This window comes from Alligator sinensis, unplaced genomic scaffold, assembly GCF_000455745.1.
Source record: "Alligator sinensis unplaced genomic scaffold, ASM45574v1 scaffold220_1, whole genome shotgun sequence".
Classification (NCBI taxonomy): domain Eukaryota; kingdom Metazoa; phylum Chordata; order Crocodylia; family Alligatoridae; genus Alligator; species Alligator sinensis.
In genome coordinates this window covers 129606-150624 of record NW_005842136.1, presented here as the reverse complement: position 1 = coordinate 150624, position 21019 = coordinate 129606, and the positions used below count along the sequence as shown (strand labels likewise).

General features: G+C 44.6%; 1 protein-coding gene across 2 annotated transcripts in view; it reads right to left on the bottom strand.

Moving 5' to 3' along the window:
* Positions 1 to 20936, bottom strand: part of CDYL (chromodomain Y like) — a 161437-nt gene extending 140501 nt beyond the window's left edge. Inside the window, exon 1 of one of the 2 annotated variants that reach the window (XM_025205997.1) lies at positions 18199 to 20936. In XM_025205997.1, coding sequence (XP_025061782.1) covers positions 18199 to 18204 — 6 coding nt within the window. In that variant the 5' untranslated portion in view covers positions 18205 to 20936. The remainder of the gene's footprint in view (positions 1 to 18198) is intronic. The other variant, XM_025205998.1, reaches the window with a different exon arrangement.
* Between the last annotated feature and the right edge of the window lie 83 nt (positions 20937 to 21019).

Here is a 21019-nt window from a genome sequence, read left to right as displayed (position 1 = left end):
GGGCTGCGCCGCCTCCCCGCTGGGCCTGGGCCGCCTCTGCCGAGGGGGCCGGGGCAGGCTGCACCGCCTCCCCGCTGGGCCCGGGCAGGCCAGACCAGGCCAGGCTGTCCCGCCTCCCTATATATATGCTGCCACGGGGAATACACAGGTGCGGTGTATACACGGACTTATTTACAAAATACAATTTTCCGCGGGTTATACGTGGGTGTGGCTTAAACCCATAGGTGAGGTATATGCGCAAAAATATGGTAGTTCTAATGCATGCTAAGGAAGTCCTTAATAACGCTTCTTCTGATCCCTTTGGTATTAGTCCATATAGTACCAGCTCCTGCGCTAATGATAGATTTATTTTGGTGATACTCAGAAAGTGGTGGACCCTTTCCCACACCTGCTTGGCATATATGTACACTCCTAAAACATGTCCCACAGCTCTCCCTTGGGCACCTTGCTAAGCTTGTCAAGCCCCATCTGTTTTGCACTTCTCTCACCAGCAAAATATTTTTTATAATCATCCACACTAGGTTAGCATGTTCACATTTTAGTTGCTTATCTGCCACCACTCCCCACACCTTCACTTGTCTTTCTGTGAAATTTCCCACCAGCACCATCCTGTGGCTCTACCTTACCGCTTTCAATTTCTTATGACCCTTCAGGACCTCCAGCCCTACCTTCCCTATTTTATACCTCTGCATAAATCCTTCCATTCTGATGTAATGAATCAGTGGCTGCCATGCCCATACTCAAAAGAGGTCCGATGCACTCATTTCCTCAAAATTGCAGCTGCATGAAATTGGGTGATATGTGGCATTTTCCCCTCTCCCTCTGTTACCGCCTTGCATATTGCACTTACATATTTCTCATAGACAAACAATCCCAAGTCTGGCAGTCCCCATCCCACTATTTCTCTTGCTTTGTACAGTTCAGATCTAGCCAGCCTCTCCTTTGGCATTTCAGAAAAACACAAATATTTCCCTCTGTACGTTTGCTCTTTGCGCCACATCAGTGGGAAAACAATTCCCATATACAGAATAACTGGCAGTGGCACAGCTTTAAACGTTGTCACTCTTCTGGCAAAAGACAGTGTCCTTCTGGACCATAACTAAAGGACTGGCTGTAGCCTTGCTATCAACTTTTCCCATGTTGTACCATCTTTCCCTCTGGTGCCCATCAGGATCCCTAGGCACTCTGATTTCTCTCTCATTTGCAGGCTCAACTTCTGCAACTCCCTCCAATTCCCCACTCCCATTATCATGTTTTTTGACCTATTTAATTTAGTCCCTCCATCGCTTTTCCATACTCTGATGCATGCTTTAGTACCTTTTCCATTGAAAGTCTATCTTTAACTACTATATTTATATCATCCATGTATAGTACACATTTTACCTCATCCCCTCACAGTATCTTTACCCCACTTACGACCTTGTCTTTTCTTCTTCTTTGGGCTAATGGTTCCATGACACGCACAAGCAGTAGTAGTGACAGGAAACATCTTTGTCTCACCACTGTATGGATTTTAAAGGCCCCACTTAGGTGCCCATTAATTTGGACTTGACTCTACAATAACCTTATCCAACATATACATATCTCTGTAAACACCATTTTTCCTAGCGCCTTGAATATGCAGTCATGATCCACTGTGTCATATGCTTTTTCTAAATCTAGATTTGCTATAACTATGTTTTGTTTTCCTCTCTTGGATGTGGGACAGCATCTCTCATCATTCTGATAGTTTGGTGATCCTTCTACCTTGGGGCAGACAAAGTCCTGTCCACACTGGGCCCATGGCAGACTCCATTTCCCAGCAGCCCCCATCTGTATTGCTGTGCTCAGTTTCCATAGAGACTCTAGTAGCAATGCCATGACAGTGTGGGGCCAGGGTTTCTATGGAAACCAGCCCCAGCAGTGCTGGCAAGGCATACAGCTGGGCAGGGAGCTACTCCAGGGCTGGGATATTGCGGTGGCCACAGTGTGGTCCAGAACTGAGGCAGAGCTGTGATCCACTGCACAAACACCCCAGGCAGGGGCAAGCAGGCAGGGAATCGTGGCTCCGTGCCAGCTTTGAACGTGCTGTCACCACAGCAAGACCTCAGCATGGGCCGCAGAGCCCCTTCCCTCACAGCCGTATACCCTGCCAGCACTGCTGGGGCTGCTCTCCATGGAAACCCTGGCTCTGTGCTGTAACAGCGCTGCTGCGAGGTGCTAGGAAATGGAGTCCAGCTGCTGGTTGGATCCACCATTTCACCCACTCCTGTTCTACTTGGTACTGTGCATACTTGGTCTTCATGTATTATCTTCTGCAGTTTTTCCTCATCCTCAGTGTCTCAGCCATTAACTTATAGTCCATATTAAGGACCATATAATCAGTCTCCAATTTTTCAGGAGTTCCTTCTTTCCTTTTTTGAAGAATAAGATCACAATGCCTCTTGTAAAATCTTTCCCTGCCTCTCCTGTTTCCATTATTTCTTCATTTCCTTCCACTATATCCTTCCCTACCCATGCCCAAAACTTCTTGTAAAATTTCATAGGCAGTCAGTCTGTCTGTTCCTGGAGATTTCCATCTTTTAAAAGGTTTTTAAATAGTCTTCTACTTCTTCCATCTTCTTTGCTTCCTCCTCCTCTTCAATCTCTTCCAAAAAAATCCATCTTCTTCCTGTCTGTTTACTTCTTTTGGTAAAGCTTTTCTTAAAAATCTTCTCATCACTTCCAACACCTCCTCCTGCTTTTCCACCCAGGCAGAACCTTCTTTCTGTACTGCTTTAAATTCTCCTTTTGCCGCCTTCATTCTCAGCAAAAACTATTGGGACCACTCTTCATTTTCTCCCACGCAAAGTCCTTGTGCTAAAAACATTTTCTCTAGTCTTTTTTTTAAACCAGATTTCTAACTCTTGCCTTGTTTCTTCTAGCCCAGAGGCGGGCAGAATATGGCCTGTGGGCCAAATCTGGGGGAAAGGGGAGGGACTTCCAGTGGCAAAGGAGCAGGGGTTAGGGGTGGGATTTTGGGTCCCAAGATAATGAGGAAACTGTCAAGGGGCTGGGCTACCCATGTGGCCCTGAAAAGCTCAAACTTCTTTAAGCAGCTCTCCAGCCGAAATTATTGCCTGACCCTGTTCTACCTTTTCTTGTACCAGTCTTCATTCTGTGGCTTCCTTTAGCAGCTCCTGCATCTTTCTTTGCAGCTTAGCTCTTTCTTTTCTCTAAGCATATTCGGCCTTCCTTCCCGAAGAATTCTCCTGTCCTCATCTTCATCATTATCCACCATTCTCTGGTACTCCTGAAATATTTCTTCCTTATTCTATTTCTTTTGAAAGAAGCACAAAGTCAATTCTTGAGTGTTTCTTTCCACTAGTGAAAACTTTCTCCCTTACCCACACATCTCTTAGCAACTTTTAAAATTATATTTGTTAACAGTCTGGATGAGCTGTCTAAAGCTCTGTTTCCTCCTTTCCATTCTGTCACCCATTTCAATTATACAATTGAAATCTTCTGCTATTATGCATGGTCTTCCTCCGACCATGTAAACTGCTAGCTTTCTAAACAGTGCATTCCTTCCCTCCCTCTTCGGTGCATATACATTGAAAAGGTCTAATTTTCATAGTTTCATAGTTGGCAGGGTCGGAAGGGACCTGAACAGATCATCAAGTCCGACCCCCTGCCATGGCAGGAAAAAGTACTGGGGTCAAACGACCACAGCAAGGTATTCGTCTAACCTCCTCTTAAAGACCCCCAGGGTAGGAGCCAGCACCACTTCACTTGGAAGTTGGTTCCAGGTCCTAGCCGCCCTGACTGAAGTAGCGCCTCCTGATGTCTAGTCTGAATCTACCCTGCCAGCTTGTGACCGTTATTTCTAGTCACTCCTGGTAGTGCACGGTGGAAAAGGGACTCCCCCAATGCCTGCTGGTCCCCTCTGACTAGTTTGTAACAGGCCACTAGATCCCCCCTCAGTCTTCTCTTGTGGACGCTGAACAGGTTCAGGTCCCTTAACCTCTTCTCGCAGGGCCTGCCCTGCTGTCCCCGATCATGCGGGTGGCCCTCCTCTGAACCCTCTCAATGCCATCCACATCTTTCCTGAAGTGCGGCGCCCAGAACTGGACGCAGTACTCCAACTGCGGCCTGACCAGTGTCACATAGAGGGGGAGGATTACCTCCTTGGACCTGCTTGAGATGCATCTATGGATGCATGGCAAGGTGTGATTGGCCTTCCTGACCATGTCCCCACACTGTCAGCCCATGTTCATATTGGCATCAATGATGATTCCAAGAACCTTGTCAGTGCAGAAGCAGAAAAGAAGGGAGTTCCCCAGCCTGTAGGTATGCTGCTGGTTCTTCCTCCCCAGGTGCAGCACCTTGCACTTGTCAGTGTTGAAACCCATCCTGTTCTCATCTGCCCACCCCTATAACCTGTCTAGGTCCAATTGCAGCCTATTCCTCCCTTCTAGCGTGCTCACATCCCCGCACATCTTAGTGTCATCAGCAAATCTGAATAGGGTGCTTTTTACCCCCTCGTCCAAGTCACTGATGAAGATGTTGAACAGCACGGTCCGAGGACCAAGCCCTGGGGAACCCCACTGCCCACAGGTTGAAAATGACCCATCCACCACCACTCTCTGGGTGCAGCCCTCCAGCCAACTAGTGACCCATTTCACTGTGTAGGTGTCGACGCCACAGTCCTCTAGTTTTTAAATGAGAATGGAGTGACAGTGTCAAAGGCCTTCCTGAAGTCCAGAAAGACTACGTTCAATGCTATACCTGCGTCTAACGATTTTATGACCTGGTCATAGGAGGCCACCAGGTTGGTCTGACAGGACCTGCCTCTAATGAACCCATGTTGGTTACCCCTAAGCATAATCTCCCCTGCTGGCCCCTCGTGGACATGCGCCAGGATAATTCTCTCAAAAAGCTTACCCAGGATTGAGGTAAGACTAACTGGCCTATAGTTTCCTGGGTCCTCCTTCCTTCCTTTTTTGAAAATGGGAACCGCATTGGCCCTTTTCCAGTCCTCTGGCACCACACCAGAGCACCACAAGTGCTCATAAAGCCATGCTGGGGTCCCGCAAGGACCTCTGCTAATTCCTTCAGCACTCTGGGGTGGAGATCGTCAGGACCAGCTGATTTAAATATGTCCAGTCCCTCCAGAAGTTCCCTTACTAGATCCTCACTGACCCTAGGCCTGGGTGTGCCTCCCCCAGGGCCTGAGGGGGTCCCGGCAGACGGGCTGATCTGGTCCCTGCTCAGGAAAATGGAGGCAAAGAAATCATTAAATAGGTTAGCCTTGTCGTCTGGTGCGACAACCAGATTTCCTAGCATGTCTTACAGAGGCCCCACATTACCCGGGACCTTCTTTTTGCCCCCTATGTATTTAAAAAAGGACTTCTTGTTGTCCTTGATCCAGGTAGCTAGTCCCAGTTCCATCTCCGCCTTGGCCTTCCTAACCGTCCCCCAGCAGCCCCGAGCAATTGAGGTATAGTCCTCCCTGGTGATGGCTCCTCCCTTCCACTGGGTGTACGCCTCCCTTTTAGCTTTGAGACGTTCCCATATGCTTTTGGTGAGCCATGGGGCCTTTTGTGCCCTCTTGTGCCCTTTGATCCTTGTTGGGATTACCTCCCTTTGGCCTTGGATTTTGTTCCCTTGATAGTATCATTTGTTGCAATCTGCCACTGATGACTTCTTCTATCTGCTTTGCTCTCAAGTCTGGGCTCTTGAATAATATTGTTACCTTTGCTTTGTTCTCATTTTTCCCTGACCACCATGATGGTCCCCACTTAAGACTCATAGGTGCTACTGCTTGAGGTGGTCGACCTTTCCCTTCTTCACTTGCATTCCTGTAGCCTTTGCAAGCTTCTGGATCGTTTTCACATTTAGGAAGGCGTGTATATTCCCACCTCCTCACCACTTCCCACCTTTTTGTCTCCACTTCAAGCTGGTGCACAGAGGCATTAGCAACAGGAAACTGTTCTCCAGCTCTTCCTCCAACTTACCTTCCTCATCATCAGGTTTCTTTTTCCTGGTCTTCAGCCCCTGGCTTATCTTTCTGGTTCTCTCTTGCTCCATCTCCATTTTTGTTTTTTGTAGTGTGTCTTCTTCCCTCCCCACCTCCACCTCCACATCTGACTTGTTTTCTGTTCCTGCTTTCCTTTCCATTCTGCCTCCTATCTCCTCCTATGCTGCCTCAAACAGAATTTTTGCCCCCTTCCTTCTCTGTTCCACCTTCCTGCAGGGTTTCTTCCTCCATTTCTACCCCCGTGTCCAACTCCTCCTCTCCTCCGCGTTTTGCTGTTCCTCAGGGGGTTAGACTATACTTGCAAAGGCTTTGGGGCACCTATGATACAACAACGTCCCTCTCCCTTACAAATACTGCATTTTAGGGCTTCCTAGCACTCTGCTACTCTATGCCTGGGGCTCTACCAGGTTCATGGCAGAAGTGGGCTGCGCTGCACCTCCTTTAATCTTGCAGGTTCTCCCATGCACCCCCCTGATGATTGGTGGAGGAGCCTCAGTTACGGCTCGCTCCTGATAAGTAGAGAAGCGAAATCCAGATTTAAAAATATCGCCATTTTTTCCTTCCCATTGCTTGCTGCTGGCCAGCAGGAGGCAGAAAGGGTACACAAAAATGGTGCCAAGTTTAAAACTGGTTTTCACTTCCCTGCTGATCAGGAGCAAGCCGCAAGCAGGGCCCCTCCACCAATCAGCGACGGGGACATGTGGGGGAACCTGCAAGATTAAAGAGAGCCACAGTGGAGCCCACTTCCACTGTAAATCAGGTAGGGCCTTATTCCCCATCTCTTTATAACTGCAGCACACTGTGAGGGGGCAGTATGCAGAAAGGTGACCTATCCTTTTTGCATTTGCTGCACTGTTTTGGTTGCCTGTGGTACAAAACCCTGGTGTGTCCCAATCTGATGGGAGGTGCAGAAACGCACCTTGGCTCCACTTGTCTGCTTGTAACACTATTCGGGCCCTCCAGGACCCCGTCCAGATATCGCATTTGTCTCTTACATTCTCTGACATGACCCTTTGGATAGACTTTTCCATCGATCTTCCTATGTCTCCTGCCTCTTGTAAATCCATGTATGCTCAAACTATAATCACTCTTCTGCTTGACTTTTTACCTATTTACTTTATTCCTCTTAATTCTTCCCTCCCATGTTTCTCTGCATATTTCTTCCAAAAGTTCTTAAAATCTTTCCATTCCAGTAAGTCAACTACTAAGTCTTTTGGTTCAAGAAAACAATCAAGCTGGTGAGATGCTCCACCTACACCTCCAAAATCTCAATGGTATCTTTTACCAGGAAATTACATCTGTTCATCGTCAATCCCATCTGCCTCCCATTGCCAGCTAATGTTGCCTTTAACTGCAGCCTCCACTCCTCTCTAGCTTCTCTCAGTGCCTCTTCCATGTTTTCCCGCCATGCCACTCTTACTGGGCCAGCCTGCCATTGTGCTCCCACTGTCCTCTGCTTCTCCCTCAACATACCTTTTCCTGCTGCTCCCATTCTCCTCTACTCTTTGTCTTCCTTCTGGAGTTGTCACTTTTGTCATTGCTGCCTCCGCAATTTATCCTGCTGTCACCTTTCTTCTCCACCTTAGTTTGAATGTAGACAGTCTCCAGATCTTCATTTCCACTTTTCAACTCTTTTTCCACCTCATGCTTACTTGCCACCACTGCCATTGTTTTGAGTTTTGGGTCTCCCTTCTCTACTCCTTACATCCAACACTCTGTTAATCCCCTTCTCTGCCTTTAAGGCACAGATGAGGCTTTCAGTGCTGATGGGTAACTTTTTTTTTGTAAAAAAAAATATATACATACACATACTCCTAGTATCATACCACAAGAGAAAAAACCTTCACCCATTACAAAAAACGCACCTGCACACCTGTACAAAGGCTCGATGGCCACCTGAACCCATTACAATATCTTCATCGCGTGCAGCACACACAAAACAAGCAAGCAAACCCTGGTCCTTCAGACCAAGTGACACTTCCCTTCCATCCCCGCCCCACTTGAGGGGTCACATACTCAGTTCAAGCGTCCTTTCCATCATTGTCGCTCTAGCTCCCACTGGAGGACCCACTGCTGCTGTCGCTTTCCTCGGTTCCAGTTGTCCCTTCCCTCTTCTTCGCTGCCACCACCCCCTTTTTCGCTCAGGGGACGTTGGATGATCCTGTGCCACATGTCTCTGTGCCAGGTGGCTTTGGCCACGTCTCCATCCTCCACTACTGATTTCTGGTAGCAGGTGCGAAGTTCACTCAACGCCATTTTCACACAGCCTACTACCTCTATGTCTGTTCGTCTGTACAATAGGAGGTTCCTGGCCTTCCACAGGGAGCTCCTGACACAGGACGCAAACTGATCAAAACGGGATGACAGGTTCCCCTGGTGTTTGACGAGGTGCCCATACAGCGCCACTTCTCTGGTTATCTGGCTGACGCCGGTCACTGCTTTGCAGAGCTGCTTCACCCTTTTCCATAACTTTTTGGTGCAGGTGCAGAGCCAGAGGAGGCTCAATCGTCTCTGTGGCTCCGTGAAGGTTGGGCCACAGGCTACTGGGTCTCCCTAACTGCCCCTCTCTAGGTCTCTGGGCCCTTACTGGTAGAGCTTGGTGGGCTATGAGCTAGTGCAGGACCTTGGGAACTTTGTGCAGATCCTTGGGGTCGATGCGCTCCCACATGGCCTGGCACACGTCGCCCGGGAGCAGGTCCATGGGCAACATGGTGTCCCTTAGTCTCCCCATCTCCTGGATCTTCCTGTGGCTTCTCATGGTCACTGGGCCTGCGCTCTGCAGGCTGTACACACTGCACCATTAGTTCAGGGTCTCATAGAGCCATGGTGAGCCCATGATCCATGGTTGGTCAGGGTGAATACCCCCCAGTGTCTCAGGATGTGCCCTGCAAAGTATCTCATGAGGCAAGCGATTTTGTATTCTGCATCTGCCACCAGTCTGCAGATCAGGCTCGTGTACTTAACCCACAGGAACAGGAGGATGTCTGGCATGCCCCTGCCCCAGCCCTCTTGCCCTTGTACAATGTCTTCCGGGCAAACTTTTCCCATCTGGAGCCCCAGAAGAAAATACAAACAGCCCTCGGGATTCTGTGGGCAACACGTTCAAAAGGGGGGGAAAATCAGTGCTGCGTACAGAAGCACCAGTAACAACACCGCCTTCACAAGCACAATGTTCCCCCCCTTCCCCCCCCCCCATGGAGAGGGAACACATGTGCAGAAACTGGGGCTGTGGCTTCACCTTTGCCTCTGTCTTCTCCCATGCTGTCCTGCTGCTCAGCTAAGGGTCCAAATCTATCCCGAGGATCCTGACCCCTTCACAGGGAACAGAGACCCCCAGGGACTCCAGGTCCCCGAGCTCACCCATGGCAAGACAGGTACTCTTGCTCATGTTGAGCTTGGCCCCCGCCCATATACCTGTGCATGCGTCAGGGTTCTGGCACAGGAGGTTCAAATCACCCAATACTCTGTTAATCCCTTTCTCTGTCTTTAAGGTACAGATCAGGCTTTCAGTGCTGATGGGTAACTACAAGAATAGTTTAGTGCAGTCCATCTGAATAAGAGCGTGCCCATTGCATTCAGTCCCCTTCAGCAGAGATTCTTTTTAAAGTTATGGTGAGCTATTATACTGAATACATTTTCATTTCCTCTTCATACACATACCTGAGCTGTGCCTTTCTTTCCCATTTCCAATTATTCCTGTTTCTTCACAAGCCTTAAGTGTCTGGCAAACATCACCAAATAGCTGTGTACTGAGAGGCTCTGTTGCTCCCCCTCTCAGCCTGTTGTATATGATTAACGTGGGCTTTCCCCTTACAGGGTGAAGATGGACCAGGCAGCCCTGCATATACATTTTTGTAGAGTCCTGGGGCAATGGCAAGAATGCCTGGTTCCATCACTGGGACACTAATTAGCACGAGTCCTTTGGGGGTGGTATCTACAGTACACACACATGCTGAGCAGTGCTGTCTTGTGAAGTCACCATGACTTGAAATGCTGTTGACAGGTAAGGAAGAAAAGGAAAGGAAGGAGTTACACTTTATGTAAAAGAGCCACATGATTGCTCAGAGCTCCAGTATGAAACTGGAGACAGGCCTGTTGAAAGTCTCTGGGTTAAGGTTAGAAGGGAGAGCAACATGGGTGATGTTGTAGTGGGTGTCTGCTATAGACCACCAGCCCACAAGGAAGTGGTAGATAAGCCTTCTTCAAACAGCTAGCAGAAGTTTCCCAATCACAAGCCCTGGTTCTCATGGGGGACTTCAATCATCCTGACATCTTCTGGGAGGGCAATACAGCAACGCGCAGGCAATCCCGGAAGTTTTTGAAGTGTTGTGGACAACTTCCTGGTGTAGGTGCTGGAGTGGCCAACTAGGGGCTGTGCTCTTCTTGACCTGCTGCTCACAAACAGGGAAGAATTGGTGAGGAACATAGTAGTGAATGGTAACTTGGGCACCAGTGACCACAAGATGATTGAGTTCAGGATCCTGAGGAAAGGAAGGATGGAGAGCAGCAGAGTAAGGACCCTGGACTTCAGAAAAGCAGACTTCAACTCACTCAGGGAACCCATGGGCAGGATCCCCTGGGAAGCCAGTCTAAGGGGGAGAAGAGTCCAGGAGGCTAGCTGTACTTTAAAGAAGCCTTAATGAGTGTGCAGGAACAAACCATCCTGATGTGCAGGAAGACTAGCAAGTATGGCAGAAGACCAGCTTGGCTTAGCAGGGAACTCTTCAGTAAACTAAATCACAAAAAGGAAGCTTACAAGCAGTGGAAAATTGGACAAATAAATAGGGAGGAGTATAAGAGCACTGCTCAGGAATGCAGGGATGAAGTCAGGAAGGCCAAAGTGCAAGCAGAGTTGCAGCTAGCGAGGAATGTGAAAGGTAACAAGACAAGTTTCTACAAACATGTCAGTAAGTGGAGGATCAGGGAAAGTGTGGGTCCCTTACTGAATGGGGGAGGCTACCTTGTGACAGAGGTTGCAGAAAAGGCTGAAGTGCTCAATGTCTTTGTCTTTGCCTTTATTGGCAAGGTCAGCTCCCAGACTACTGCACCTGGCAGCATAGTTTGGAGAGGAGCAGCCAACAGTGGTGAAAGAACAGGTTATGAATTATTTAGAAAAGCTGAACCATACAAGTCCATGGGGCCGGATGGGATGCACCCAAAGGTGCTGAGGGATTTGGCTGATGAGATGTAATGGCTAATGGCTGTTCAATTTGAAAACTCATGGCGATCAGGAGAGGTCCCAGGTGACTGGAAAAGGGCAAACATCATATCGTGCCCATCTTTAAGAAAGGGAAAAAGGAGGATACATGGAACTAGAGAGTGGCCAGCCTCACCTTAGTCCCTGGAAAAATCAGGGAGATCTTCAAGGAACCCATTTCTAAGCACTTGGAGAAGAAAGTGTTTCGGAACAGTCAGCATGGATTCATCAAGGGCAAGTCATGCCTGACCAACCTGACTGCCTTCTATGATGAGATGACTGGCTCTGTGGATGCAGAGATCAGTGGATGTGGTGTATTTTGACTTTAGCAAGCCCTTTGATACAGTCTCCCACAGCATTATCACAGGCAAGCTAAGGAAGAACAGGACTGTAAGGTGGATAGAAAACTGGCTGGAGCATCGAGCTCAGAGTAGTAATTAATGGCTCAATGTCTAGTTGACAGCCGGTATCAAGTGGAGTGTCTCAGGAATTGGTCCTGGAGCTGGAAATCTCATGATGTTCAAAAAGGATGAGTACAAAGTCCTGTACTTAGGACAGAACAAGCCCATGCACCAGTACAGGCTGGGGAGTGAATGCCTGGGCACCAGCTCTACAAAAAAGGACCTGGGGGTTACAGTGGACAAGAAGCTAAAAACAAGCTAACAGTGTGTCCTTGTTGCAAAGAAGGCTAATGGTATACAGGGCTGCATCGGTAGGAGTGTTGCCAGCAGGTCAAGGGAAGTGATTATTCCCCTCTATTCAGCGCTGGTGAAGCCACATCTGGAGCAGTATGTTCAGTTTTGGCCCCCCTGCTACAGAAAGGATGTCAATGAATTAAGAGAGTCCAGTGGAGGGCAACAAAAATGTGAGGGGCTTGGAGGACATACCTTATGCAGGAACAGGGCTTATTTAGTCTAGAAAAGAGAAGATGGGGGATTTAAAAACAGCCTTCTACTATGTGAAGAGGGATTCAAAAGAGGATGGAGTTAGACTGTTCACAGTGGTGGCAGATGACAAAACAAGGAGCAACAGTCTCAAGTTGGTTAGACATTAGAACAAGTTTAGGTTAGACATTAGGAAGAATTTTTGTACTAGGAGAGTAGGAAAACACTGGAACAAGTTACCCAGAGTAGTGGTGGAATCTCTAACATTGGAGGATTTTAAGACCTGGCTAGACAAAGGTTTGGCTGGAATGATCTAGTTGGGGACGGTCCTGCTTTGAGCACAGGATTGGACTAGATGACCTCCTAAGGTCCTTTCCAACCCTAATTTTCTATTATTCTGCTGGGGCCCAGCCCAATTAACTTTATGATAAGTCATGAGCCTTTTGGCTCTGGACTACTATTATACAGTTTGTCCTATGTATATGTAGGTACAGAAATGGTGTTCAAAACTGTGTTTATGAAGTTCCTGTGATGAAGTTTGCAGCAGTTTATAACAAGTTAACATGCATCAGTTCTAGACCTATTAAGTCTACAGGTATGTATGGTAATTTATCTTACTGTGGGTATTTTTTCTTTAGTCACTTTTTTTTGATCCCTTGCGTTTCAGATTTTCAAATGTGGGCTGTGAAGAGGTGGGAGAAACCGGCAACTGATGCACTTCCTCTCTGCCCCTTCCCCTCCCTTTACTGTTGTGTGCAGGGTGCTTGGGGAGGAAGCAGAACCTGAACATGGGCCAGGAGAAGCAGGGGGGGAGGCGGGGGGAAGAGACACACAAAGGCTGCAGGAGGAAGAAATGGGTGGGGAGGTAGGAGACAAAGCCAGGGGACAACCTAACCCGACCCCCCCCCCGCCACTATTTTCTCTGCTATAGCAGTGGGAAGGGGATGAATTCAAGACAACCTTCCAATAATTAGATTCTACATCTGGAAAACTCTAACAGATTTATAAATTTTCCATGTATAAAATCTAATTATGGGGAATCACCTTATATTCAGGGTTGCCTTATATTCTAGTAAATACAGTATTGTAATAATAAACAAATGAAACAGGCCGACAAAAGCAGGACATTGATGCATAACCTATAATTCTATCTTTAAGCACCCTGGACACAAGCACATATATATTACATATACACATGCACACACTAGTAGGCATTAAAACTTTTAACTTTAAATTTCCTGATTTGACATGCATCACAACAAATCTACTGTTGAGTAAGTGCAATTTTATCATGTCACTTTTTTTATACTGCAGAGAAGTTTGCTATTAAGTTATTCCTTCAGTTGTAGGAAACAGAGTCAGTAGGGATAGAAGTGTTTTTGTGTGACAATAATTCAAAAGGTTTTAAACGGTACCTTTTAAAATAAAAGACCATACAACATGAACTGCTTATTCAAATGACTGGATTGTACCATTAAATCTTTTTTTTTTCTTCTGAATATTAACATTTAGCAGTATGTGTCTAATGCTACAAAATAAAACTTTTACAAAGGAGTAAAAAACACATTTATCAATTGAATATGATAATTTCACTGTATTTAGGATGTTTTTAAACATGTTTCTAATCAAAAGACCAAATATTTCCTTATCCATAATTCAAAATATACTCTTGAATAAATGTACTGGCCTTGAAAAAAAAAAAAACCCCACAAACTTGTACTAGTCCGTCAAAACATTACATATTCTGGCATCTGCGTAGTAAAAACATTATTTACTTTTAAAGGAACAAAAGAGCTAAACAAATTGGGCTAGTTTTCTATTTATCTTTCTAGGCTAAAAAAGCCTAAGCTACTGAAATACAAATAGTCTAGTGCAATTTATTATTATCCGATAGAGTGACAGGCATTTTCAATTGCTTAGCAATAGTTCCTAGAATTCATTATCTATTTGCTTTATTGTACCTACATGTTCCTTTTCTTTCACTTCTTGATAGAGATTTGCATTTTCTGTACCAAAACGGTGCCCATACAAGGCAGGTAGCTAGATCTTATTTTGCTGCATGGATTGCACATACTAATCTTGTCTCAGTTGCAAGATGTACAAGTATTCAGTGTTTATACTGCTAATCTCAAGCATTATCCATTACAACTGGATTATTGAGGGGGTGCTTTTGCTTTGTTCTATTTTCTACCACCTTAATCAAAAACATACCCAATACCTTTTTTAAACATTAAACTATAGCTCAATATTTTAACTTGGCTCATCAATGGAGATCCAGTGCAATGGCTGCAACTCAGAAACACTTCCATAACATTCCCTACTTAAACTGTTCCATTTGATCAATATTCTAATGAGTGCTAAGTATAGAACTAATGTCCAATGATGAGGTATACTGTTATATCAGTCACATATCATAACAGCACGGATAAAAGGAAAATTGACATCATCAGCAATTAGCTTTTTTTGGCCAGTGTAGCTGATAATGTCACTGATTAATGCCACACACACGCAGCCACATCATGCATGTGGCCAGGAATGCAGCCCAGCAACTTGGAGAGCAGCACCCATCTGGTAAGTCTGTGGACAGGGAAGGGAAGGGAGGGGAGGGGAGGAACATGGTAGGGGGCAGATCAAGGCCCCCATGGTGAGGGAATGGGACAGGGTCAGACACTGCCCAACAAGGGCAGTCAACACAATCCTGAGGCATGGGGGGCATATGCCCCCTGGATTTGCGTGTGGGGTGAAACCAGGATGCCTGCTGCAGGCTTATGGCCAGGGGCTGCACCAGCCTCTTCCCAACAGCAGGGTTGGGCTGAGGCTGCACTCGGGGCAAGCAGTGTCGGTCCTGGGAGGGGTGGCTACAGGGAATTTTGGGGTGGCTATAATGACACCTCCCAGCACTGCCACCCACCCGGCACGCTCAGAGAACAGCCCTGGCCCAGCGCCCCCGGCACCAGGAAGAGTCTGGCGCAGCTCCTAGCCCACAGCAGGCAGCCCACCCTCGTGCCATGCACAAATCTGGGGGGCAGTGCCTGCCCCTCTCCCTCCCTCACCATGGGGGGTCTCAATCAGCCCCCCAAAGCCCCTTCCCTCCCATAGACTTACCAGCAGGATGCTGCTCTCCAAGCTGCTGGGCTGCATTCCTGTAAATCTGCTATTGGATCAGTATCAGCCGATATGGCTGGTTAATAACTGGCCATTGGTATTGGCCAAGAAAATCTTTGTCATTGAACTCCCAATGGTAAGTTTAGAATATTTTAGCTGAACTATGAGATTGTTATGAAAAATAATTCTAAAAGCAACATGGAGTTTAGCGTTATTGTATTTAAAGAGCTTTGATGTTCAATTTATTGGCATTTAGTTTAAGAGGCTATACTTTTAAATGCCTGCCCTGCAACATTAACTACTAATCTGAGAATTAAACTGCATTTCATAGAGTTCATGTGCTATCACCACAAATGTAAATTAAAAATGTGTCTGGTTAATTCTGTCCACAGTTATGCTGGTCTTCAGCAGAACTGACCTGGTAAGATCCTATGAGTGAGTCATGTGCAGGGAATAAATATGGGATGCAGACATCTACCAGCAGGAGCCTCTACTACTTGAGTTTAAGAAACAGGCAAGCAATCCTGATACCAAATAAGAGTGTCAAAAATCCTGATTACTTCTACAGAGCCAGAATTCTAGGTCTAGTGTTTTAGAGGCAGTAACCGACTCAAACCTGTATAGGTGGTCTAGCCACCAGAGGGTGACAAAGCCACACCATGTTTGCTGGACTACGTCTGCACGGATGAATCAACAATAGAATCTGGTACAGCAGATAGTGCATAGTTAATCATTCTGATGAGCAGGCCAGAGCAGAATTCTGTTTAGTTTCCTACAGCTGTTTTGACTTTGTACAGCTAAACAGAAAGAAAAACTGTATCTACCACTAACAGTTGCTTGCTCTGTTCGATACATGTACATCAGGGGCAGGCAAAGTCTGGCCCACGGGCCAGATGAGGCCCATGGCAGACTCTATTTCCCAGCAGTCCCTGCCCGTGTTGCTGCAGCTGGTTTCCATAGAGACCCCAGTAGCAGTGGGGCCATGACAGCACGGACCAGGGTTTTCATGGAGACCAGTCCCAGCATGCATGGATGCAGAGCCACTCCAGGGCTGGGATCTTATGGTTGTGACAGCATGGGCAGGGGCATACAGGCATTAGATCACAGCGCTGCCCTAGACCACGTTGTGATCACTGCAAGAGTCCAGCCCTGGCCCCAAAGCAGCACCCTGGGCAGCCATGCACTCTGCCAGAATTGCTGGGGCCCGGTCTTCATTGAAGCCCTGGCCCCACTGCTACTGGGGTATCCATGGAAACCAGCTGCAGTGACACAAGCAGGAACTGCTGGGAAATGGAGTTTGGTCACCAGCTGGATCCGCCATTTTGCCTACCCCTCATATCATACTTGTTCATAAGGTGCCATTCCTATGTATTAACTCATCATAACAGAGCCACACATCATAAAGAGACTCTCAAACCACAGACTATTGAACATCTAGTTACCTTGTTACTATAACAATATTGAGGAATGGGTGCTTTTGTTGTTACATTTTAGCTCAGTGAACAAGTCAATAGATTTATTAACAATTCAGATGCAAAAGTTTTGCTTAGCAAAACAACAGCTCTTATAAGAGGCATATTTTATGTGATTTTAAATCATGAGATTCCCTACTGAAGTCAAATATGAAATATTCCACCACATGAGTAATTCATAAAAACTGTCATCATAGAACATAACCTTTTAATAACTGATGAAGCACACCAAAAAATTAGAAAAATTCATTTCAGTGGGATAAAATCTGTAAGTCATCTCAAAAAAAGCATGTCAAAGGTAGGGAACCTGAAACTAAGTTTGGGAAAAGATTCTATATTTCTTTAAAATGATTTGAAACTTTCAGTTAAGGGACAGACTACAGGTGCAGTTAAGGCCCCTTAAATGCATGCCCTAGCTTTGTCCATAAGAAACAAACACACAACCTTATGACAACATAGCTTTGCTGCACGGAAAATCCTGGCAGTCTCTAGCTCATTTCATCATTCTCTTATACACAATGTTTTTAAAAATGTACAAGCCATTATCAAAGCATCACAAATTGATAATTATAATACTTATTTAATAGAAGCAGATAGTTTAAGATGCTGAAAAAATATAAAACTTTCTTTCATATTTTACTAATAAAGTGGTTATAAAAGCATTAAAAAGCAGAAACCCATATATGGCTAAAAGAATGGTTTTCATCAGTATCTACCTTTACATATTCATAAATATATTCATATTTATAAACTTTACTGCCAAAGATCTATAGGAGAGAACCTCAAAGACATGCAAATCTATATCACAACAATAAAGTCACTCTTCATAGCATACTGACTCTAGCTGAATCTTACATTTGTTTTCTTTTTCTATTAGTAATACAATGAATAGATAAATACTGTCCATTTCAAAGATTATCAAATTGTGTTAATATTAAAGAAAAGTTAATTGAAACCAAGATTAGATGGAAGATTTATGGCAGTGGAAGCTACATTTGACTGTAAAAGATACAGAACTTCCCATTTTCTGATGTTATTGACTAATAATCACCAAAACTAATTACATTTTAGGTCAAGATAAAGCATGTACAAAATTTAGGTAAGACATTGATCATTACTACTAGGGATGGACAAAACAAAAACTACATTTAGAGACAGGATATCCATCCATCCAAAAATCTTGAAACTACAGAAGTAAGATATGGGGAAAGACCTGTGTCTTCCTTTCCCTCTCTAATGCTTACCAGTGTTGATAACATACTCCATATAAGGCTTTCACTTCCATCTCCAACAAATACTGAAAAGCAGTACATAACCCAACCTCACATGCTTTTATGCTGGTTATATGCAGCAGATGAGCACATCTGACCACTGCACATTTACAAAGTCATTGTCTCTTAACATTGTTGAGGTCACAGTTAAGGTTCTCTTTTAAACACAAATTTGATAGGTTTGATGCTTATATTGCACTTTGGGTATTCCTTGGAGATAGACCTTTATCTGCATTATCACTAATATGTTTTGAATGTAGCTTTGGTGTACCTCCATGGGTAGATGTCCAAATTCAGGGAGAAGTGGGGCTCCACCTGCCTGGGAATCAGAGAAAGAAACTGGAATGTTGAAGCTGTTCCTGTCTATGTCAATCTTTCTGCAGGAGAAGAGGCTATAACATGCCTCTATTTCTTTGTGCACAGCATTTTACCCTTATTTAAAAGTTACCAAAAGTAAGTACAAAAAAACCCCACCCATGCTCACTTGAGGACATTACCTATCAGCCATAGGAACCTTCTAGGTATTCTTTAAGGCTCATAGCAGTTATCTTAGACAAAATCAGGGCCTGGACCAACAACTTCCAAAGATAAAAAGCACAACATTTTCACTGCCTGTGCTAAAGAACCAGACTAACTAAAAGCTATCATAGACCCATGTCCTTTATGGATGAGGCATAGATGGGATGGCATTTCTCTCTCTCACACATGCTTGTGGGTTACATAAGCAAAATATGACAGACATGAATAACATGACAGATACATTTTGGCTGAACACATAAAAACTGTTAGTCTGTAAATTGGTTTAAGTACAGTGATCAATCTTTTCATTTGCAAAACAAGTACAACTATACCATTCTAGACAAACAACAGGGACAGGGGTTAAATGTCTCAACATTATTATCCTTAGCTTAGGCCTAGCTATTTGAGCTGCAGAAGTAATTGCTACTTCTTTTCTAGACCAGTCAAAGGAAGAGGGTTTCACATACTTTCATAGTGGCCTGAACAGCTAATTGCTAGTCCGTTGTAGCAAGGGGGGGGGGCAGAAAACCTGGATCCTGTCCACAGCTCTGGCAAAGATTAGAAGGTGATCAAAACAGATTTAGGCACTGACATTCAACAGGAAGAAGTGTAAAAAAAAAAAAAAAGTAGGTCTGTCATATTAAAGGGCTCTGTTCCTACTGTGATGTGACTTTGCAAAAGCTTTCTACTAAACTCTAATTTTTTTACTTTTAACTGGGAGGTGGGGGGAGGGGCAGAAGGTGCGAAGGCAAGTAGGGTTGTTTCTAGTAACTCTTCCCTCAACAATAAGGGTAGTGAGTTGCATGTTAATTAAAATAACACTTAGAGGCAAAATTTGAACCCCTTAGTCTTGTTGGACAGCAGAGGAGTAGGTAATCAAGACTCTTCCTCTCTTCCCCCGCTTCCTCCTTGACCTTGTGTTTTTATTACCACTTGCAAGAGAGACAATGCTCACGTGATAGCACATTTGTTGTCTAATTAAAGTTTGCCTGGTTCACAATTTCACATGAATTTGTCATTGTGGCTGAATAACTGTAAAATACCAGAGCATTTTAGACTTTCTGCTACAGAGGTCCAATAAAAGCTACACAAGTCCAGTTCAAAAAAATGGTAGAGGAGGGAGCCTCATCTCTATAATTCATTTTCCATCAAACTACAGAAAGCTTTCAATAGTATTCTAAGTTTATATATAGTATATATTAATTTTTGCCACTTGGGTGAAGGTTTATTTTGCTTTTTTTTTTTTTTTTTTTTTTTAAAGACAAAATAAAGGCTTAAGACCTCATTTAAACTGAAATCTGTAACACAACTTTAGCTGTGCCAGATCTACCACTACTGTGAAATAAGCCAGAATCTTTAAGTGGGTAAATCCTATACAACATCCAGGAGAAATTCAGCCTGGAAAAGTTTTAAATAGAGGGCTATTTCAGAAATATGCAAAGAAACTGAACAGTAGCCCTCTGTAACACAAGCACATTTATACCCAAGACTAAATACTATATATATCATTTGTAATTTTCATAGATATTAATGCCCAAAGGGACCTATATTAGATGATTTAGTCTGACCTCCTGCATAAAACTACGGAATGTCAGCCAATTACACTTGCAATGAGCAACAACTTGTCATTCCATTAAATCTTTGTAGATATTCACATTAACACAAAAAACACCATCTCCTGAAGTAAAATTATAATTTTCAGAATACAAAATCCAGACTATTAATAAAAGAAGAACTATCAAATACTTTTTCTACTTTAGAAAGATGTGAAAATTATGGAAGCACGGACTGCAATATTTGAAAAAAAGTGACGATAGATTTCAAGTCACCTCATGATTAGATTCATGAACAATGACAAGGCAAAAAGCAGGAACACTATAAACTGGTTGAATGCATATAAGCTTGGTTTTAGTTGCTCCCACATAAAACCCAACAGCATGTGTTGATATAAGCAAAACTAGGCTTGAACTCTTTAAGAAATTCATGCATGGGGACATATGTATCACCAACTATAACAGAAATGTGGATAGGCAAAATGGAAACACTTTGTATCCAAAGGATTACAATCTTCAGGAGCCACAAAAAAATTCTGAATCATTTCCAGCACAAGTCATCCAACACTCATTGCACTCATCTTGAGAACCAGACTCTCTTCCAAACTCATTGCAGCATCTTTGGAGGGACAGCCCACTACATATATCAGACTGATGTTTATTGCTTCTGAACTACCATTACCAAGTAGTTGCATCAGGAAGACCTCCATATTTCATCATTCAATCCCAGCCATCATTGCAGAGGCTAACCAGAAGGGCTGAAACAAAAAAAATCACCTCAGACAGTGTTTTCAACGGCTCAATCCAGATAATTTGGGATCCATAATTCCCTCCACTAACAACCAAAAAAAATCACCAATAGATATGTTGCTCACACAAACTTGCAATGGGAGGGTTAAGGAAACATTCTTCTTTTTAGGTGGATGAATTTGGCAAAAAATAAAAGGAAATCTTTCTTCCTCCTTTTCATTTGTTCTGTCCAAGTGTCTCCAGTCCATCTACCTCACTAGTTGTTTTGTC